The sequence below is a fragment of the Symphalangus syndactylus genome, chromosome 6 (genome assembly GCF_028878055.3).
Source record: "Symphalangus syndactylus isolate Jambi chromosome 6, NHGRI_mSymSyn1-v2.1_pri, whole genome shotgun sequence".
Taxonomy (NCBI): domain Eukaryota; kingdom Metazoa; phylum Chordata; class Mammalia; order Primates; family Hylobatidae; genus Symphalangus; species Symphalangus syndactylus.
In genome coordinates, this window is record NC_072428.2 from 59,442,951 (window position 1) to 59,466,744 (window position 23,794).

Genomic DNA, 23,794 nt, shown 5'->3' on the forward strand with positions numbered 1-23,794 from the left:
TAAAAGAACTAGAAAAGCAAGAGCAAACACATTCAAAAGCTAGCAGAAGGCTAGAAATAACTAAAATCAGAGCAGAACTGAAGGAAATAGAGACACAAAAAACCCTTCACAAAATTAATGAATCCAGGAGCTGGTTTTTTGAAACGATCAACAAAATTGATGGACTGCTAGCAAGACTAATAAAGAAGAAAAGAGAGAAGAATCAAATAGATGCAATAAAAAACGAAAAAGGGGATATCACCACCGATCCCACAGAAATACAATCTACCATCAGAGAATACTACAAACACCTCTATGCAAATAAACTAGAAAATCTAGAAGAAATGGATAAATTCCTCGACAAATACACCCTCCCAAGACTAAACCAGGAAGAAGTTGAATCTCTGAATAGACCAATAACAGGTTCTGAAATTGTGGCAATAATCAATAGCTTACCAACCAAAAAGAGTCCAGGACCTGATGGATTCACAGCTGAATTCTACCAGAGGTACAAGGAGGAACTGGTATGATTCCTTCTGAAACTATTCCAATCGATAGAAAAAGAGAGAATCCTCCCTAACACATTTTACGAAGCCAGCATCGTCCTGATACCAAAGCCTGGCAGAGACATAACCAAAAAAGAGAATTTCAGACCAATATCCTTGATGAACATTGATGCAAAAATCCTCAGTAAAATACTGGCAAACCGAATCCAGCAGCACATCAAAAAGCTTATCCACCATAATCAAGTGGGCTTCATCCCTGGGATGCAAGGCTGGCTCAACGTATGTAAATCAATAAATGTAATCCAGCATATAAACAGAACCAAAGACAAAAACCACATGATTATCTCAATAGATGCAGAAAAGGCCTTTGACAAAATTCAACAACGCTTCCTGCTAAAAACTCTCAATAAATTGGGTATTGATGGGACGTATCTCAAAATAATAAGAGCTATCTATGACAAACCCACAGCCAATATCATACTGAATGGGCAAAAACTGGAAGCATTCCCTCTGAAAACTGGCACAAGACAGGGATGCCCTCTCTCACCACTCCTATTCAACATAGTGCTGGAAGTTCTGGCCAGAGCAATCAGGCAGGAGAAGGAAATAAAGGGTATTCAATTAGGAAAAGAGGAAGTCAAATTGTCCCTGTTTGCAGATGACATGATTGTATATCTAGAAAACCCCATTGTCTCAGCCCAAAATCTCCTTAAGCTGATTAGCAACTTCAGCAAAGTCTCAGGATACAAAATTAATGTACAAAAATCACAAGCATTCCTGTACACCAATAACAGACAAACAGAGAGCCAAATCATGAGTGAACTCCCATTCACGATTGCTTCAAAGAGAATAAAATACCTAGGAATCCAACTTACAAGGGATGTGAAGGACCTCTTCAAGGAGAACTACAAACCACTGCTCAATGAAATCAAAGAGGATACAAACAAATGGAAGAACATTCCATGCTCATGGGTTGGAAGAATCAATATCGTGAAAATGGCCATACTGCCCAAGGTAATTTATAGATTCAATGCCATCCCCATCAAGCTACCAATGACTTTCTTCACAGAATTGGAAAAAACTACTTTAAAGTTCATATGGAACCAAAAAAGAGCCCGCATCGCCAAGTCAATCCTAAGCCAAAAGAACAAAGCTGGAGGCATCACGCTACCTGACTTTAAACTATACTACAAGGCTACAGTAACCAAAACAGCATGGTACTGGTACCACAACAAAGACATAGATCAATGGAACAGAACAGAACCCTCAGAAATGATGCCGCATAGCTACAACTATCTGATCTTTGACAAACCTGACAAAAACAAGAAATGGGGAAAGGATTCCCTATTTAATAAATGGTGCTGGGAAAACTGGCTAGCCATATGTAGAAAGCTGAAACTGGATCCCTTCCTTACACCTTATACAAAAATTAATTCAAGATGGATTAAAGACTTATATGTTAGACCTAAAACCATTAAAATCCTACAAGAAAACCTAGGCAATACCATTCAGGACATAGGCGTGGGCAAGGACTTCATGTCTAAAACACCAAAAGCAATGGCAACAAAAGCCAGAATTGACAAATGGGATCTCATTAAACTAAAGTGCTTCTGCACAGCAAAAGAAACTACCATCAGAGTGAACAGGCAACCTACAGAATGGGAGAAAATTTTTGCAACCTACTCATCTGACAAAGGGCTAATATCCAGAATCTACAATGAACTCCAACAAATTTACAAGAAAAAAACAAACAACCCCATCAAAAAGTGGGCAAAGGACATGAACAGACACTTCTCAAAAGAAGACATTTATGCAGCCAAAAAACACATGAAGAAATGCTCATCATCACTGGCCATCAGAGAAATGCAAATCAAAACCACAGTGAGATACTATCTCACACCAGTTAGAATGGCCATCATTAAAAAATCAGGAAACAACAGGTGCTGGAGAGGATGTGGAGAAATAGGAACACTTTTACACTGTTGGTGGGACTGTAAACTAGTTCAACCATTGTGGAAGTCAGTGTGGCAATTCCTCGGGGGTCTCGAACTAGAAATACCATTTGACCCAGCCATCCCATTACTGGGTATATACTCAAAGGACTATAAATCATGCTGCTATAAAGACACATGCACACGTATGTTTATTGCGGCACTATTCACAATAGCAAAGAGTTGGAACCAACCCAAATGTCCAACAACAATAGACTGGATTAAGAAAATGTGGCACATATACACCATGGAATACTATGCAGCCATAAAAAATGATGAGTTCGTGTCCTTTGTAGAGACATGGATGAAACTGGAAAACATCATTCTCAGTAAACTATCGCAAGGACAAAAAACCAAACACCGCATGTTCTCACTCATAGGTGGGAATTGAACAATGAGAACTCATGGACACAGGAAGGGGAACATCACACTCCGGGGACTGTTGTGGGGTGGGGGGATGGGGGAGGGACAGCATTAGGAGATACACCTAATGCTAAATGACGAGTTAATGGGTGCAGGAAATCAACATGGCACATGGATACATATGTAACAAACCTGTACATTATGCACATGTACCCTAAAACCTAAAGTATAATAAAAAAAACAAAACAAAACAAAACAAAACAAAAACAAACAGAGATTTTTGGATACTAACAGAACAAGTGATAACTTTCCCATGCATTATGCAGTGGATGAGTTGGGAAGAAAATTTAAGCCCCAAAATGCATTGGTAAGAATTGATCAGAAATTCAAGCTCTGTTGCAGCAATTCTGGCTACATGATGTAATTTAGGAGTATGATGCAGGAAACACGGCTGATATTTAGCTCCATGCTCTCAGTGGGCAGTAGAAATTATAGAGGAAGCACAAACAGGAGGAATCGGGAGGTGTCAGAGACTGAGCTTTCCCCAAAGGCCACTGAACTTATGCCAGACTCGGTGTGTTTTTTGAATCTACTCCAACCAACCACAACAGGGCATAAGGACTGACGATTTGCCATCTCACAGGAGTGACTGGCAAGTTTCATGGCAAAAACAAGGCAGTCCTGAAAGGCTTCTTTTGGATGAATGTTTCACAGCAGGTAATAATGTGGTCAGAATACCTGTTGCCTAGGAGGCTCACATCTGCCACTTTCATACAGCAGGCAGCATCCTTCATGCCGTAGCGGGAGTCTTCATGAGGGCCTTCCTGGGTGGGAAGGTGTACAGGGTAGGGAACAGTGGCCTGGCCTGGCCTGGCCAGTTTATCCCTGAAGACTGGCCACTAACGTCTTCCAGCTGGGCCTCTTCCTATTCACATGGAGTGAGAGGTGGGGAGGGGGCACCCCATGCCAAGCTTGCCAACCCCATCTAAGAGGCACACATGTCTACAAACAGATGAGCCTCTACTTCATTATCACCTCGGCCGGGACATGTTCACATCTGATATTGGATTAAAGAGGTGCTAAAATCAATCAAGCTGGAGCATAATTTCCAACACAGAGTGAAAATCAACCTTATGGGCCCACGCTTAGCCAGATGGACTGCCACCACCTGGTTTTATTAAAAATAGAGGACTTGTCACCACTGACAGCCTAAATATTCCACTTTCCTCCTCTTTTTCTTTTCTCCAAAATATTCTCATGGCCTGTCCTGTCACCATCACTTTCTCATTCAATAATCTGTAATTTTAACAAATAGCTAATATTTGTTGTATACTTACTATGTGCCAGACACTGGAAATACAGCAATGAATCAAAGTGGGGTGGGGAACTAAGACTTGTTAACCATGTACTATGCGCCAGGTGCTTCCCCATCCACCGTATCATCTAACCCTCAAAACCAATCTGTGAGATAAACAGCATTAGGACCATTTAACAGATGAAGCCAAGACACAGAGCGGTAAGGAGAGTTATCCTAGGACACACAGCAGGTGGGAGAGCTAGGGCCATTAAGGAAGCTTTATTTCATTCTGCTGATGGTTCTTGGAGGAATTCAAAGGTCAGAATTCTGTCATCACCCAAATGGCTTGCATCGATTTAGGCAGCTGCAGGATGGAAACCACACAACAGGAATGGCTGAGATTTCTCAAGCTGTCTGTTCTGTAGAAAGTGGTTCACATGACTGTTTTATATCATAAGTCATGGAGCAGGATATGTATAAGGTACCCTCTCCTTACTCTGAGAACCAGATGAGAAGAAACTGCTAAATCTAGAGTCAAAGGGACATAGGCCAGAGTTAGGTACAAGGTCATACAATTAGTAAGTTGCAGAGCTGGGCATTTGAATTCAGGCCCTCTGAATCCCAGACCCATCCTCTTTCCACATTATCAGTTCAGCAGCAGCTATACGCCAAGACCACAAGAGCAGGACCTTCACTGTTTCTGGCTCGTAGAAGGTCTCCTACCTGCCATCTTGCCTGCTGATTGTATATCCAAAGAGAGGGTTATTGACAAAACTGACGTTCACACCAACCAGGGGGGTTCCATCTGATGTCATCACTTGGCCACGAATAACACAAGCATGCCTGTGGGAAGAGAAGAGAGAATAAACATGATACACCTTTCATGGTCAGAGCCCTGGCTGGCAGGGAACTCTGAGAGGCCGGAAGCCAGAAAATCAGTCACTCAGACACATCTTGTACCCAGGGGCTCATGGTGTTCACTCAAGATGCATAATAATCTTTAAAAAATATCACCTCAATTTAGGGCATCAAAGTTTCTTTGAGAGAATTGCTATTGGCAGGTGATTCAATGATCTCACTCGGAGGTTATTTTCTAAGGATACTGTATTATGCTGTAAGGAGATAAAGCTGATCACAGAGGGCAATGTCGCCTAGTTCTGTGTGTGGATGTGTAGTTCAATCATCTGGGTTCTAATCTTGGCTCTGTTACTTCCTAGCTCTCTGAACTTCGGTAGGCATGTGCCAGTTCTTTGAGGCTTTGTTTTTTCATGCTGGTATAGGGTAAGCTCCACAAATGACAATGGCTATTACTGTTACTAACAGTCTCATTGGAAGTGAACATACAAAAAAGTGAGCAGGACAGAAGGTACTTCCTTTCATCTGACACTCGAGACAGGAGAAGGACAGATGCTAGCATGCTCTCAGAGTGAGTTTTGGAGCCTGACACGTCTCCCAATATCCCTCCTCCCACTCTTACTCTATATTTTGGACAAGAAATTACCTGCTTTTCCCAAACTTGCCAGGCAAATGTTGCTTAGTGCCTCTGTCTGTGCAATGTTCTTCCATCTGCCTAAAATGTCATTCCTGCACTCCTCTCCCAACATTCTCACCCTTAAAGAGCCAACTATTAATGACACCTCTTCCTTGAAGCCTTTCTTGATATCCCTAATCAGAACTAGTTCCTCTCTCCCACAAAACCTGATGCAGACACCTTGATACTCTACCAAACCATACACACTCCTCCCTTCCACTAGATCCTGAGCTCTCTGAGGGTAGGGTCAAGATTTCTTTCTTTCTCCTCACAGTGCCTGAACTATGTCTAACAAATCCTAGGTTGCCATTGAAAACATGGTGGTTGAGCAAATAAATGGGACAACTAGAGATCATCTAGAATGGTGGCTTTTCAAATATTCAGAAACAAAAACGTTAGGGTAGATGACATTTTATAAGGACTCCAAAGTGGAACACGAATGAAAAGATCTACCCTGGATGAAGTCGGGGTGGAGGCCTCCTCTCCCTCGGCGTGATTTTGAAGGCAACTCTGTGGAGTTTCCGTGTCTGCAGAAGTCAGTTGGAAGATCCCTAAGTTAGTGGAACTTTCTCATTGTATGGAAGAGGAAACTGGTTTCCAGAGAGGTTATATTATGTGCCCAAAGCTCCATAGAAAGCAGATGACAGAGGCAGGACTTGAACGTGGGCCTCACCACTCCGGGTCCCACTCCAACCAGTCACTTGCCACTGGTCATGGGTGGAAATGAAGGCACTGGCTGGTGCAATGTCCTCAAGGATCCACGCACTGGGGAGAAAGCCCTCGCTGAAAGACATCTGAGTCAAAAACGCAGGCGCTGCACACCACATAACCTTCTCTATTCAACTCAGGTGAGAAGGCTTTTTCTTCTGGCCTAGGGAAGAGCTACTGACGTGGCCCATGGGCATTCATTAAACAAAGATCTCAAATTCAGTCCCTGCCGTATGAGGTACCCACACCTCTACCTTCCTAGAGTGATAAACTTTTCTCTGTTGGATGAGAAAAGCAATTAACACCAGGCTTGTAAAGCAGCTGGTCTCACTAGTGTCAGCTTGTCCTTTCTGAAGGCAAGAACAACTACCCACAATGCACCAGACTCCCCACCCCACCCCACCCCACCCTCCTCACCTCACTCCACACAATCTGGTTAATGCTAATTCAGTCAGTGGTTTCCTTCCAAGGCCCTTGGTCTAAATGCAATTACACGGCAAACAAGTTAAGCGGGTGAGGCTCAGCAAAGACTTTCAATTCTTCTCTGAAGGTCTTCCAATGTAGTTATGTGAAATTATCTCTCCGCTAATGGGGAAGATTTATTCCACCGATTGTATTCAGCTGGTTGTGAGAGATGTTTTCTTTAATGGAGGACAATTGAATTTCGTATTGCTGGAACTCTGTCCTTCCAGAGAATTACTAACAGATCTCATCTCCTGACGCTGGCCACCGTCCAGCCTTCTCCAGACATATGTGCCTCTGGATTCTGCCTGGACAGAAACCAGCCTGGGGGGATGGCTTCCTTTCTGGGGCTGTCCTGGCTGCTGCCCCTAATACACATGCAGGCCAGCCTCCTCTGATTGATCTCTCTTTGGGGATTTCCTGATAATTGGGAAACACTGAATCGGCACCATTTGGCTACCACGTAGCCTCCAACTCGGCAAGCCAGAGCAGTTGCAAGTTTAGCCTGAGCTCCCACAGATTGCTTTTGGATTCTGGGGAAGATTAGGTTGACTCCCCGGACGCCGATAGGCCATAGAGGACTCTTGCCAACACAGGCATTTGGCTCAGGAATTAAATCCTGGAGAAAAACACTTCTATCTCCGTTCTGTTTTCATGATTTTCAGTTGTCAGGAAAGCCCAGATTAATATAAAGCCTTCCCTGGAACAAAGGAGTTGGGAAGTCAGCTTGGTGGGGGCCTCTGAATTGTGTCTTGTGCCACATGCATTTGTCCTGGGAGGTTTGAAAAGATGTGAGTGCTGGGCTTCCCAATGCTTGCTTTCTGCATCCATTTATCTAATGGATACTATCAGTGGGGTGCTGACAAATGTTTAATGACCGACTTTCGAAAAAAAAAGAAAAAGAAAAGAAAACCAGCTTCAGTTGTAGCGTTTGCTCATTTCTGTGGTGTAAATACTCTCATCATGGCTGTTTTCAAGCTACCAATGAGATGCCACTGAACACAGAGGTGGGAAGAGACACACAGGAGGATGCCATTACGTGGTACTGCCACCGTGGAGACGCAACGCTCCTGAGTAACCTCAAGAGCAAACGTAACATCAAACATGGCAAAATAATTAGAAAGTAGTAAATTTTGAGTATTTATTACCTTTGTTTTTAATGTACCTTATTTAATTTTATATAATTTAATTTTTAATAATGGCTGTGTTTAACAATCAGCTTGCAGACTTTCTGAACATTTAATAATCAGTTCGTGCAAACTGGTTCAAGCTGGCTTCTGCATGCCACTGGAACACTGACCCTACACTGAGGGTTGGGCACTCGCTCAGGGCTGGAGATGTGGCTAAGAAATAGTTGCTGCTTTGAATGTGGAACTCCGTAATGGAAGACTGCCTTAGTGAAAAACCATTAACGTGGGAGCAAATCACTGTCACCAACTTGGCTTCCCAGCTAGCTCATCTGATCCTCTATTACCAGTTCTCTATTTGACATGATTTGCTTCCTCATGGTCGCTGTCTTGGTGTAATGGAGTTTTGGGCTGTTATTTTCTACTCATCCTTAGAGTCTCATCTAAGCTGTCACCAACTCAGTAAGGTTGTCATCAACTTTTCCTGACACAATGAATCAGCCCCTCCTTTGGGCTTTTATATACCTTATAAGTGTCTCTCTAACATTTGATGGTCATATGTTTATATCATTCGCATTATATAGCCATCTCACATGTTTACGTGTGAGCCAGAGGAGGGCTGGACCACATCTCCAGAGAGGGTAAGCATGGGATGCTGCTCTCAGAGTGTTTGTTAAGTGAAAAACAATCAAGTAACTGAAAGAGAGAAAAAGACTTGCTCGAGGTCACCCAGAAATGAATTCACTTGGCTGAGCTGACCCTAAAGCTAAGTCTTCTTACTTCTGAGGCCTTAATCTTACTACTGTGTTATGTACCTGCAGTCACTAAAATTCCTTTAATTTCACAAAAAATCAGGCGCCTACTATGAGCCAGGCTCTCTGTTAGGTGCTGAGTTCCAGAAATGTATGAATTACGACCTCCACTTACTTGCTAGAGCTCACAAAAGCCAACGTGAAATGCCCCGTGTAGTTTTCTCTGACACCAGTGAGTCAACACATGGGTTTGGCATATGTCAGGCAGCTGGGATATAAAACAAGCAATTAGGCTAGGTGAACTCTGCCAGGAGGGAGCGCTTGTGCCAAGCCAAGGGTGGTGTCAAACATACTGGCATGAGTCCAACCACACACTCAGGGCCTGACTGAGGTGCCCTTGCCGACGCCAGCAAGGGAGAAGATCTGCCTGACTGCTTCCTGAAGAGAGTGACAAGGTTTGGGATCAACAGAAGAATCTGCTGGAGAGACGAAACCGCTCCAAAACAAAATCAAGCAAATAAAAAGCCAACCTCAACTGTTGCTCAGGGAAAAGTGGTAGGGCTGTGGTGGCAAAAGCACTGGGCTGGGAGTCACAGTTCCCAGTTCCGACTCTGGGAACTAACTGTGTGATTTTGGAGTCATCTGACCTCTCTGAACCTCCATTCTCTCATCTGTCAAATGCAGGCTGAAGTTTTTCCCAACCTGGTATAAAATAGAATTCAACATACGTTTAAGAATTTATAACTATTTTAATCTCATACTACCCAATCCAGCTAAAGCAGCCCTACTACGCGTGGCTTCAGAATCTTAATGGAGCTCATGCAATACTTACACTTATCACTAAATTGTTCCCTCTATCTGGAAACTTCCACCTCTCCTAGAGCATTCACCAAGCAGTGTACACCACTCCTGCTCCTTCTGGGCTACTCCTCATGAACTCTGAGTGCTGTCGCTCTGCCAGGACAATCTTTTCTCCAGCAGAACATGAGCTCCATGAAGACAGGGACCAACCACATGTCCCTTACTGCTCTATTCCCAGCATTGATCATGGTTGATGGTCATTTCTGAGTGGGGAAAAGAAAACCTCCTCCAAAACAGGTGTTTGCTCTGGAATTTGAATGCAGGGCACAGAGTAAGTTCTTGATAAATTATGGAATGAATAAAGAGCTTATGTGCTTCTGTTACTTAAGGTGAGGGCGATGTTAGAGAACTTTGAGCTACTTGACCTTGACAGGGATATGGTTAGAGAACCTAGGGCTGGAAGGGTTGTGCTCTTTCAAGAGGCCAGCCCGCACTCTCCCTCAAGGCTTGGGTACCTTCCCCTGGTAGACTCACTTGCTTCAGCCTAGCCCTGACCCTTTGATTCTATACCCTCCTCATCTGTACCACCTGTGGTCTGGAAAACTTTGAAAAGGAATGCCAGAAACAAAGTGAGATTGATTATTCAATGTATATTATACAAGCAGATAAAGGAAGGCAAAGGGAGAACAACTGCAGCTTTTCTTATTTTTTGTGTGTGTTATTTTGTTATTAAGTGAAAGCAGCTACTTTGGTATTCAGGGGACTGGAATATCATTTGGGATCTAGGTGGCAAGTGATAACTCTAGCCTTTCTCTCCTTTGAAGTATTTGCTAGTCTATGCCATTATTGATTATGTAAATCACTCCTTTGCATTGTGTCTTTTTAAACAGGTTTATTTTCCTGACTTGTGTAAATCCTTAAACTGTTTTCTGCTAACTTCTGCTGATTGAATGGGGATCTTTCCAGCATCTACTACAATTTATCTGAAGTCTTGTAAGAACATTACCTGGGCCCAAATGAGAAGCCTCACTTCACAGCCTGTCAAATTACTACCACCGAAGGTGTTTCCAGTCATAGCCTGATATTGTCCTCTCTGCAGCTCCCAAGACGGTCTTTCCAGCCCAGCCACCGGGCTGATCTGGAGCTCTCTCTTCCTAGTTTTCCATCTGACGCTCTGCCTCAGTTTCTTGAACCAGCTTTTCCAGCCCAACATCTTCTGCCTATATACGTATTCTTGGGAAACCCCTGATTATGAAACATTTGAGTCAGAAGAGCCCTTCCTGATCACCTCTTTCAAACTTCTTTTGGTAAAGGTGAGAAAATAAAGTTCAGACAGGGAATGGACTTGCCCATTCTTGCAGACTTGCAGGGGAGCCAGGACTGAATCAAATGCAGGATTTGCCATGAGAACTTGGGAGAATCACTTCACCTCTTAAGATACTTGCAGTCTGACCGACATGTACTGAAATAATTGGGAATCCCAATTTGTCTTGGCTTCACAATTCAGAGTTCACATGATTAGAGCCGGGTTCTGGAACCATTTTTGATTGCACGCCCTTTCTGTAAACATTTTTGAGCAGGCTCCTTCAGTGTACTTGCATTCATTTATAAATCGCACACATGTGCTACCATCGCTGGTTCACCTTGGGAAGCGTAATATACATTTGGTGCAAGGTTTCATGACTATTCATATTTCAAATAGCCTTCTTGATAATTTTGACTCTTTAAGTGAACTCTGTTAAGATTGTTGATCATTTTGAATCTCCTAGTTAACTTTTTTTCAGTGTTATGAAAATAATCATTTTTAACCTCATAGCGAGGTTGAGGAAAGTATTTAATATTAGGAGTAGAAGAAGTATCAGCTCTGCCACTTTTTTTGTTTGCTCGTACTTGCACTATTAGTATTACCTTCCATTTGTATTTACCTTGCAAGAAACCTTTAAAGCCACTTTACCATTTTATGAGTAAGTTTGGTTAACACTAGATTTTATAAAGATACACAGACAGACACGCATACAAACAATTATGATGTAATGTACTATTACATCATAATACACAATAATACACAATAAACCAGTGTGGGTCCCCTGTCCCTCTTTCTTTTTTTTCTTTCTCTTTTGAGACAAAATCTGACTCTGTTGCCCAGGCTGGAGTACAGTGGCATGATCTCGGCTCACTGGAACCTCCACCTACTGGGTTCAAGCGATTCTTGTGCCTCAGCCTCCTGAGTAGCTGGGATTAAAGGTGTGCACCACCATGGCCCAGCTAATTTTTTGTATTTTTAGTAGAGACAGGGTTTTGCCATGTTGGCCAGGCTGGTCTTGAAACTCCTGGCCTCAAGTGACCCACCCGCCTTGGCCTCTCAAAGTGGTAGGATTGCAGGCCTGAGCCACTGTGCCCGCCCCACTGTCCCTCTTTCTGTGGAGTAGATCTTGATCTCCCTCAGAATGCCTCATGTGCTGGTCTAGACATGTAACCAAGTAACACAGGGACAAAAGGAACAAACTGGTGAGAATCCAACATTCTATAGACATAAACCAGTCTTGCTTTCTTATTTCTTAAGATAAAAGAAACACTGTATAGATAGAGCCCCTAAAATTTCCTTCCTGTTCTCATGACCCACCTTCGGTATCCACCTTGGGACTATGATAGTGTGTATGTGACTTTTTTGTATACAAAATAAACTTGAATATGCTATTTATTATTATACCCCAAAGCCAACTTCTCATTGTGCTTCAATCTTTATAACTTATTGCAAAGCTCATCCTATATTTACCATGTATATTTTCCAATAGCCTTATGCCCAAACCAGTAAAACTTGATCTAGTCCCTTTTTTAATTTTTTTGAGACAGGGTCTTGCTCTGTCACCCCAGCTGGAGTGCAGTGGCACGATCTTGGCTCACTGCAACCTCTACCTCCAGGGTTCAAGAGATTCTCCTGCTTCAGCCTCCCCAGTAGCTGGGGTTACAGGCTCCATAGTCTCCTTCAGATTGACAGAAGGGAGGAGTTTACCTTTTAAGTTACAGGGGTCTTCTGAGTGACTGAGTCCACGTTCCTCATGTACAGGTGAGGTCAGTGATGTCTGAAGGTGGGGCATCCCTTCCATCACTCCTTGAGGATGGGGTACCACCAGCTCCGCCATGGTGCCATGACACCACCTAGGGCCATCTAACAGCAAGATATCCCAGCACTTACTGGTGTCTTCAGGGACCTGAGGCTGTGCTTCCCGCAGAGCCCAGAAACCACTGTTCTGTGGCCTCCTAGCTAAGCATGGCTGTTGAGCTCCTTCAGACACCAAGGGAGCGTGAGCTCCCAGGCTACAGAATCAATCTCTCAAGGCTGTGGGAAGCCTGGCTGCTCAATGCTGATGCTTCAGGCTGAGTCCTTTCCCACAGGAATCTTCTGGAATATTTTCTGTTGGCTGATAAAGGTGTACACGAGAACAGAGCCCTTGACTTGTCCACCATACTATGCTTCCAGGGAACTGAGCCCATCAAATATGGTGAGGGAGAAGCAGGACTGAGAGGGTCTGGCCAGCAGGGAGCAAGGCCCTTGTCCCAGGTAAGTGGGTTGGTCATGTCTGGGGACATGGCTCAGAAATACCATCGTTGTGCCTGGGGACATGGGATATGTGGTGCATGTTTAGATAGGCTGTTTTCTATGCTGTGTGGCCAGAAGCTTGTTTCTAAGAAGACTTTTCATTTGATGGTTTGTGCTGTTAGAAAAATACAAGGCAGCTCTGCTAAAATGTGACTCCAGCCACAGTCTCTCAGCAGACAAGTTCATTTCATGACCATGTGTCTTGCCTTCTGTCAGGGCACAGGGCACGTCCTGCTTCACCAGGAAAGGGGAAACTAGAATGAACCATGATCAGACCCACTTCATGGGGAAGGGGCTGATGCCAGGCAGAAACGCAGCTAAGGGAGTCTGCACAAAGTCCAGCTCAACAGGCTGGAGCTGAGATGTGCAGCAATCCACAGCTGGCCTGTAATGGAAATAATAATTCAAAGGATGAGGGAGGAGGGGCTGACAGGGAGACAGGCATGGTGAAGGGGCTTCCAGAGGCATCTGGATGTGGACGTCCCATGTGTCACTAGGTTATCACGCCCAGGTACAGCAGGGATGGAGCTCCAGACCCAGATGTGGCAGGGATGGGAGCCTGTCAAAAGAGGGCAAGGTTTGAGTCCTTTGGTGCCAGGGCACCAGGCTGCTGAAGTCAGACACAGAAAGTGGGGCCAGGATTCAGGGACAAGGCAGAAAGCCATTTGGCACAGCTGGGAAGTCATGAGTCAGACAGACAACAGTAGGAAGGATGTGAGGTTGAGCAGCTGGGGCTGTTCTAAGCCCTTCTTCTCAGATTGGGATTGGTCCTAGAGGCCTGCAGGGTTAGACCCAGAGGGTGGACTCACATGGCCCCCACTGCGGTGGGAGGAGGAGACCCAGGAAGGGGAGGCACGAGGGGCTGGATCTCTCCCCTCTAGCAAAATGCCACACAGAGGCCGCATCCCTCCCTGTCAAGCCCCTCACTGTGGGATTTGCTTGGAGCAAACTCTTAATGCCTCTGAGATCTAATTGGACGGCCAGTTAGACTACCTGCAGAGGTGCCTGCAAGGCCTGATCCTATATTCTCTATTGAGGGCAACATTAGTAATGTGAAGCATGGCTCTCTAACTATTTTAACTTCTTATTGCTTAACATTTCTCGGTGTTGGATAAAAATACAGAAAGTCTTTGATTTGCAAACAGCAGAATTACAGTTTACAGTTTGAGATACACGAACCTTCACTTGGGACTCCAGGTTCTCTGGGACGCAGGCTTGGCTACTAACTTGCTGAGCCAGGGGCTCTCTCTGGCCTTGGAGGTTCCTCTTCCAGCGCAGAGGGCTGGTGGTCTGGAAGGTCCATTCACCCACCCCTGCCATCCTAAGGTGCTAGGACATTTGCCCCAGTTACACAACTACACCGATGCTTCAGGTTAAGATTCTCATTTTTCTCCCAGTTCTCAATAGTGACACTAAAACCTATATGTATACTAATTCTATAGCTATTGCTAATATTAACATTACTGCTATTTAGTGACAGTGGCCACTGACACTTAAATGAATGCTTACTGCCCTAACACCTAAGTGTTTTATGTGTGCTAATTTAATCCCCACAAAATCCCCATGAGATATGGATTATTATTTTCATAGTGTAGAGGAGGGAAGTGAGGCACAGAAAGATTAAGAGACTTGTCTAAGGTCACACAGCTAGCAAACAGTGAGGCTGAGAGTCCAACCTCTGAGGTCAGTGCTCTTCAGCATGAAGCCTTACTGCACATGGGTTTTTTATGATGTAGTAGAATATTGGAGAGAAAGTCAGGGCCAGGTGGGGTGCTAGGGTTGTAGTGGCACCACACTGTATGGAGTTCTGAACTGAAGATGCTGAGCAGGGAACATGAAGGACTCGGCGGAGAAGAAGACAGGCTCAGTACATGGGCTCTAGAGCCAACTGGGCTTGGCTTCCAATGTTGGCTCTGCTATTACAAGCCCTATGACCATGGCCCAGATTACTTAACTTCTCAGTAGCTCAGTTTTCATTGCTTAAAACAGGGATGATAAAGTCCCTATATCATATGGTCTGCCAGAGATTTAAAGGTGTTACTACCTAAAAAACATTCCAAATAGAATATCTTTGGTAAATGTTAGGTGTTAGTACTGAACACATGCTATGAGCCAGCTATTGGGCTTCTGGGTATTTTATCTCATTTAATCTTCCAAACAACCTGGCAGGGTGGAATTAGTGACCCCACATCACAGGGGAGGAAGTTGAGTCTCACCAGCCCAAGGTCACATGCTCTCACTTTCCCAAGGACTTGAATCCAGGCTCTCTCCCTCTAACCCAAGTTGTTCCCGCTGCATCACAGTATCCTCTGCTAATGCTTTCTGTGATGGACAACTAGGAGCAAGCTCAAGCTACAAAGCAAATAGAGATCGTAATTCGTTTTTGAAATCAATAAAGGGATGATCAAGTGGCAGAGGAGGAGTTGTTAGCTGCTCATCAGGATGATGTGAGAAGTCGTTGCCTGCATCCTGAATTGAATCACCTAGTTGCTTTATCGTCATAAACATTCATTTCAATGCGGGGAGGGATTTTTAAAAAACCAACATGAATAATATATAATGGCTGACATTTTGGAGGAAGCAGGATCTTTGCCTTCTTCTATCTTCCATCAGGTAATTTGTCATTGTCTTTCTTTCCTTTTTTTTTTTTTTTAAAACTGATGGGGTACCCTGTCTGCTCAGCTTGTTCTGAAAATGCAGGAGTATAATTCAATAATGAATTTGCTCAGAGGCCAGCTGTCAGGAAGTTGGTGTTTATTTGAAGTCCATTAGATGATCTCTGCTGCTCGGCCTCTTGAGGGCTTCCTGAGGGCTGTCTAAGGCCTGGGTGGAGGTGGGGGGTGGGGAGCAAATGCTATTCTGAAACTGCTATGCCACTGACGCTTGCATATGGCTTTAGGTTTGCAGTGGGCCGATAAAAAAATATATTGCATACATGGTCATTTCTCTTTTCCATCATTTTTCACTCTTGAAAACTCTTGCTTTTAAAATTCCTGGAAGCTTTGTGCCTTTCTATAGGGTGTGAAAGGAATTCTAAGACTTAGGTGGAATCAAGGTTATTTCACTCCTGTGTAGAGCCAGTTTTAGGTCCTGATTGAGACGAAACACTGGAATTTGGTTAGTGAACGGGTGAGGGTCAGATCTTTCTCAGTTCCTGCCCCTAACCCACTTTTCTGGCCTCATATTTCCCTATGTTCTTCTTTCTCCCACGTGCCCCCTTTGCTCACCATGCTCATATACCACAGATTTCCTAAGCCCATCTTGATTTCAAATGTCAGAGCATGTCTTCTGACCTTTGATGTGGAAAATAATGTCACCATAATTATCCTCCAGCCACATTAAAATTTTCTCCATTCTCTGATTGTCCTGGAAAGTTACGCTGTTGCTCACACTGGTTCTGCAGTATAGAATGCTTTCTACAATCCTGTTCAACTGAAACCCACAATAAGCAATACAGCTTATCCAGTAGTTCATGCATACACATACACATATAACTGAAATAAGTTTCATGAAATACATATTCTTTTTACAGTGGTGCACTGATATTTTCTATTTCCTTCTACTCCATTCCAGTTAAATTTACTTCTCTTTTTGAAAAGAATAGTTTCGACCTGCTGAATTGATTTCATGAGTTACTAATGGGTTGTTGTGACCTGCAATTTGATAAATGATGCTCTAATGGCCAACTCTCCTGACTGAAATTTTTGTCTCAGGCTGAAGGCCATCTCCTGCCAGAAGCCTTCATTTGTTCATTTGTTTTCAACAGCAAACATTTACTATTGCCTACTCTAAGCCCGCCCTGTGTTACATGCTGGAGAAGCAAAGCTGTAGGAGAGGCAGCTCTCACGGTGTAGGCTCAGGGGGCAGACGTGAAGTGGGAGTGATGGTCTTGCCTTTGAGCTCTCAGCACTTTTGTCTCTACTTCAGGCACTCAGCAGGGACTGGCTAATTCATTGATTTATTCTATCATTCACTGTGGTTCACTCTGTGCCAATTCCTTTGGGTTCAATGACAAACAAGGCATGGGACCCACAAAGAGCCCCCAAAGTAATGGGGTGAGATATCTTCTTCCACACCTAGTGCAGAGTAGGTGCTGGTCAATACTTACCAAATGAAGCTTGTGTGTGTGTGTGTGTGTGTGTCTGTGTTTTGAGACAGGGTCTGGCTCTATCACCCAGGCTGAAGTGCAATGGCATGATCTCTGCTCTCTGCAACCTCCACCTCCTGGGTTCAAGTGATTCTCCCGCCTCAGCTTCCTAAGTAGCAGGGACCACAGGCGTGCACCATATTTTTCATAGAGACGGGGTTTTGCCACATTGCCCGGGCTGGTCTTGAACTTCTGAACTCAAGTGATCCATCTGCCTCGGCCTCCCAAAATGCTGGGACTACAGGCATGAGCCAGCATGCTTGGGCAGCTTGTGTGTTTTGCTCTGCTCTGTCCCTTGCTGAGCCTGCCCAGTCCCTCCTACTCGTAGGCTCTGACTGTCTGTATAGGATACGATTCTCTGCCTCCTTTGGGGTAAATTCTCTGGTCACCCATCCTTCCTTTTGCTAAAGTCGCCTGACTTCTTGAGCCTTTTCTCCTGGGGCTCAGTGTCTCCTGTCAGCTGAGTCTTGTAGCTCCCTGTCCACACCCATCTATTGCCTGATGGAGCCAATTACCTATTAGAATTAGAGGAACCCAGCAAGATTTGCCATCACATGATTTCTCAAATTCCCTTCCTCAAATAATGATTCAACAATCTAAACCTGCCTCCTCTCTGGGTGGTTGTAATACTGTGTCCTCAAACCTATTCTGAACCTATATTTGAATAACCTGGGGGTGGTTCGTCAGAACCTCTTCCTGTAACTTGCTAACCTGTCCAGCATCGGCAACCTGTAACTATTCACTGAGGGGATATCTGACCCACATCCAGCCCTTTCAATCAGAGGAGTGCTCCCAAAGAGCACAGATGCACCCAACAATGGGAAACAGCTCTGGCTCGAGTGTTTGCCCAGGAGATGTCTCACGTTGCCCTCCCTTTCCCTGCTCTCTGATCCCAAGCCCCACGGTGTGTGTCCTGGCCTCTTTGTATGCACAGTGCAGTTGGAGATCCTGCAGACCTCAGAGCTCCTCCTCTCCTAAGTGTCAGTAGTGGACACCCTTCACTGTATTCTCCCCATGACTCCATGGGAGGGACAAGTGTTCCACTAGGCAGTGGGACCTGGGCATCCAGGCCAGGAGAGAATGGTGGTATTCAAACCACTTAATCTGGTGACAGTGGTTCCCATGCCTACTCTGTCTCCTACTTTAGGTCATCTCTGTCACTCTCCATCACAGCTCTGTCACTTTCTGTGGGTTTGAGGACAGCAGTGGCAGGAGGTCAGAGCTACTGTATTCAATAAACCTGCATTACACACCTGCTCAGGACCCAGCACTGTGCTGGGCCCTGGGGACCCAGATGAACCAGACAGGGACCCTCAGGGAGGCCTTCATCACTCCAGGAGATGGGGTCTGGCCTCTGAGGAAGCGCGTCTTCGGGAGAGCCCTAGGTGCTGGGGACTGGCTTGCTTGCTTTCACACCCAAGGTGGGCCAGTTGGCTCCAAGCCCTGGCCTTGAATTATCCTCCCTCCTCTGGTCCCAGCAGCTGAGGTCCCAGTGTGCCTCATACTTGAGGCTCCCTGAACCTGACCCAGCTGGGAATCTGCAGAGAGAAGGAGCTCCACTCAGGCCTGCCTTTCCTTGCTGGTCTCAGAAGTGCTGTTGGGTTCTGGGTGACAGCCTGCTTCCTGGAGGCTGTTAAACAAAATCTCAAACTACACAAATTGTGGCACAGCAGATGGGGTGCAGGAGAATACAGGGTTTTGTTGTTTGGACACAGGCCTAATTGTCATACACAGACACCAAGTCAGGTGTGCCTCCCCATCAGAAATTCCACTCTGGAGAAACACCACTGGGCTCCACTCTAACAAGGATCCCCACTGACAGCTGGCTGGCAAGAATGCCGCCTTTTCCTTTCCTCAAATAATGATTCAACAGCCTAAATCTGCCTCCTCTCTGGGTGGTCGCTGGACCTGGAGGGCAGGTTCCTCTCTAGTTTTACTTCCAATTAAGGAAGTGGATTTGGAAACTCTTTTTAATTAACATCATAATCACTGCCATGTAATTAGCAAGCAAGTTTTTGTGTGGCAGGTACTGGGTTGAGACTTTATGTACTTTTTGTTCCCATTTAATTCTCATAGCAATCCCTAGACACATAGACGTTAACACCCTAATCTTATAGATGAGCAAGTTGGAGCTCATATAAGTGAACAATTTAGGAATTTTCCTAAGGTTACAAAACTAGAAAGTGGATGCAACAGCCTTTTAATCTTGGTCTGTTGGATTCCAAGGCTCATGCTATTTTCACTATGACATGCGGCTGCTACAAAATCCACCATTTACTGATCACCTAATATGTACCAAGCCCCGGGCCAGATGCTTTATTTTAGTTTATCCTTTCAACAGCTTTCATGAAAGAGTTACCATTATTGCCAATTTATAACTAGAGCCACCTACACAAAGGTTAAATCATTTCCCTGAGGTCACACACAACTAGTGGGAGGTAAAGCCACGATTGTAACTCTGGGCACTTGCTATTATACCACACTCCCTCATACGAGAGGAAAGAAAGCAACTACTTAAACTAGGTAGTTGATTTCACTTTATCTCAGCTGTGCAAATCAGCACTGTCCTACTGGTCCAGACCAAGATAATCGAATACCAAGTAGTTAGTCTAATGAGAAAAGCATCTGCTGCGTCATGTTTCTACATTTCTAGTCACTTGGGCATGTTTTACACAGGAATCTGTTTGGGGGTCCTTCCTGATAGCTGTTTCTTCTGAATCTAGATCAGTGAAGAGCTGATACATAATGATTCTGGCAAATGTTAGGTAAAAGGAATTTTTACGGTAACTTTTTTTTTTAAAGAGACAGTAACATTTTGGAAGCTTCCATTATCTATTCATTTGTAGAGCAAATACTATATCCCTGGCCCTGGCCAAAGTATTACAGGTTTGGAGAGATGATTGGTCTCTGTTTTCAAAGTGTATATAACTAACTGAAGGTGACAGATATATAAACAATGATCTGTAAAGTTGACTTCTTCTGCTTTTGTGACTAATCTGTAATGTGATTTTTGGCAGGTGATTTAACCTCTCTGGACTCTGAATCCTCAGTATAAAATTAGGTAAAATAGATAATATGTCCATCCTCCCTCCCTCCCTCAGTTCTTCCATTTCTTTATTCTTCAAGGCAATTTATATGTATACGTTTTCAGCAGCTACTAAGTGCTAAAATGTGTAGATGAAGTGTTTCCCTGGAGGACTCAGTTTAGAGGGGTTGACAGACATTTACATGATGCACTGTATTAAGCTACTTGTCCAGAGCTATGTATCTAGAGTGGCAGAGCCAGGATCTGAAGCCCAAGTTGGCCTCTCTCTGAGGCCTGTATCTTCCCTCCTGCTGAGGGGTCCATTTTCCCCAGCACAGGCTTCTCAAACTCCATACTTGGCTGGCTCCTTGAGGCCAGTCAGACCTGCTGGAGCAACAATACCGAGACCTGTGTGCAGGTCCCACAGTGACTCATGGTGCTTAAGCAGCAGGCTCAGGAAGTGACCAGGAGGACATACAGGGGACGTGTCCCTGCTGGCATTGATCATGCTGGCATGGCAAGGGCATCCAGTAAGCAGAACAGCCACAGGCAGCCAACAAGCCATGGCCCTAATTGGATCCCATAATGGACCCCGTAAAGAATGACTGAGCAAGTGACATTTTCCTTGGTAGGAATATTAGTTATATCTCTAGTGGATTAAAAAAACTCACGCTGTGGGAAGGCCTACAAGCATACATACAAAATCACACAACTGAAGAAAATAGCAGGAAGCTTCCTACCCAGAGACAGAAGCAGCATTTCTGGCCAAGATAAATGAATAGGTTTTCTCCTCACTCCAGCTCTGCCACTTGACTAGCCTTGTGAATTTGGGAAAGCTACTTAACCTCTCAGCTTCTCAGTATTCTGGGGGTAAGTTGGAGGGTTCGGACCGTTAAGTAGCTTCACCTCTAGAAAGGTAGAGGTTTGAATTCTGCCACGCACTTGCTGGGCTTCCTCCATCTCACCTTTCTCATTTCGTCACGGCTCCTTGCAAGGATGGGCTGGGGTGGTGGAAAGTGCAGGGGCTCTTTCCTCAGTCTGACAGACCTGCATGTCTGCATCCCACTCCATCATGTTCCAGCAGTGAGGCCTTCTCTTTGGCTTCCCTTGTCACACTCTGGGGATGACAGCAGCTGCCTCACAGGGAGGCTCCCCATGGCTTCTTCTTCACTCCCTGCTCTTTCCTCATTACACATTCTCCTTGAGCAAGGTTTTCTTTTCTCCCTGAGATGGGGCTTGCTCTGTCATCCAGGCTGGAGTGCAGTGGGACGGTCTTGGCTCACTGCAGCCTCAACCTTCTGGGCTCAAGTGATCCTCCCACCTCAGCCTCCTGAGTAGCTGGGAGTAGAACTACCTGCCACTACACCCGACTAATTTTTGTTTTGTTTTTTTCTGTATGGATGGGGTTTTGCCATGTTGACCAGGCTGGTCTCGAGCTCCTGGGCTCAAGTGAACTGCCCGCCTGAGCCTCCCAAGGTGTTGGGATTACAGGCATGAGCCACTGCGCCCGGCCTCCTTGGGCAACCTTTTGTGTGCTCATGGTTTCAACTGCTTGTTCACTGATGGCTCCCAAATCAAGAACTCCAGGCCTTAATCTCTGCATGAGCTCCAGAATTACCTACTAACTGCAGTAGACATTTACTCTTGGGTGGCCTACTGTGGTGTGTGCCTTTATCACCTTGCTCCCACCCTGCTCCTTCTCTCTGCTCCTCAGACTGGTGAAAATACCACCATCTACCCAGGCATCCAAGTGGGAGAGTCCTCTCTGCAGCAACCTGCAGACACAATCAGTTACCAAGTCCTGCTGATTTCCCCTTTAAATAGAGCTTGAAAATGTCCCTTACCCTTCCTACCCCCATCACTACCCCATTGTTCCCTCAGGACAGGGACCTTCTGGCACAGAAAAATGAACATACAAGGTGCACAGTGACTGCTGAATTAACCATACTGACTTTTGGAGAAAGTTCTGCACATATGAGGCATCACTACATTGGAAGACATTCAAAAGAAATGATCATAAATCCCTGCTCTTGGATACGCTGTACTAGTTCACTGCCCTGATCTAGGGTGCAGAGATTAGAGAGCTATTTTGTGTCTCTGGGTCTTTGCATGAGCTCTTCCTTCTCCCTGGCACACTCTCTCCCTTCCTTGCCTAGTTAACCATCTCTCCTCTTTAAGACTTGATTCTAAAGCCCTGGCCTCCCTTCTACCCAGGAGTATATCCTTTGTGCTCCAGAGTACCCTGGGGACAAAGTTCTGGCCTAATCACACTGTAACTGTCCCTTTTTTGTCTTCCTAGTGGACTGGGAGTGACCAATAATCAGGAACTGTGTTCTGCTCATCTCTGCAATCCCAGCAAAGGACCTGACCCAGACCTCCATAAAAAACTGTCCAAAGGATGACACAACTGAAAACAGGAAGATTGTATGGGCATGTGGCCTGGGATGGCAGCAGATGTACCCATTCCCTGCCTAGCAAAGTCTTCTAGATGTCTGCTTTGAGGGTGAGCAGCATCAGTGCCTTTCAGTTCATCTGGAGACCACAGGATCAGTAAGAGCTGACTGCAAAGTGGGTATTGATCGAAGATTCCCCTTGGACCTTTGGTTTCTCACTCTCTTCATCTGTCACCCAGTGGGAGCAACAAAACTTTGCTCATAAAAATTCCAAACTCCTTGGATAGTAGTTTTATAAATCTAGGTACCTGAGGCTGCTTCTCTGCCTCCCCTGACATTCCATCAGGAACCATGGATGCTCTCATTCTCCTGGCTTCCTCCCACCCCCATTCCTCCAAAAGAGGCTCTAGAGTGACTCAGTTCTCCCTCAGAGCGCCCTGGCTGGAGCTGGGGCCCTCGGACTCACCCTCCATCAAAGGGGTTCTCCCCGGGGATTATGTGCGTGCTGTCCCTGCCCACGAGGAACTTGATGCGGTCATAGAAGGAGTGTAGGTTCTGCTGTGACACAGGGACCTGTGTCTCCTGGATGATGTCCAGAGGGTCAGGGGAGCCCAGGCACAGTGGGTTGACATGGCACAGGGGCTGGAGGCAGCAGTCAGGGTCCATGCAGTCCACCAGGCCATCTGCAGGAGTGACAGAGCATGTAGTTTATATTGCTATGTTCAATCAGCCATGTTTATCCAGAATGCCTTCATTCATTTCTCCTCTATTTTTCACTCATTCAAAAACTTCATTAAATGCTGATATAAGCCAAAGTCTTTGCTGGGCACCAAAGAGACGCAAGTGACTCAGATGTGATCCTAGCTCACTAGTCTAGAAGGAGAGATAGACAGTAAGTGTACAGTGTCTGTACTGTATGTTTTTCCTTCCATCGAGATAGAAGGGATTGTATGTATGAAGACCCAGGAGTGAGATAACACATGAACATTTGTGATGCTATATTCAAATGCTGATGGCCAGAAGGTGAGTGGAAGAGCACCAGGTGAGGCTGCTGAGGTTGACAGGGGCACACCAGGCTGGGCCTTGCGGGCCAGGCTAGGGAGTTTGAATT

At 45.1% G+C, this 23,794-nt stretch overlaps 1 protein-coding gene across 1 annotated transcript in view; it reads right to left on the reverse strand.

Moving 5' to 3' along the window:
* Window positions 1-23,794, reverse strand: part of TENM4 (teneurin transmembrane protein 4) — a 3,069,169-nt gene that overhangs the window by 78,107 nt on the left and 2,967,268 nt on the right. Inside the window, exons 25-26 of the mRNA XM_063641401.1 lie at window positions 23,150-23,366; window positions 4,860-4,979 (exon numbers count right to left, since the gene is read on the reverse strand). Coding sequence (XP_063497471.1) covers window positions 4,860-4,979; window positions 23,150-23,366 — 337 coding nt within the window. The remainder of the gene's footprint in view (window positions 1-4,859; window positions 4,980-23,149; window positions 23,367-23,794) is intronic.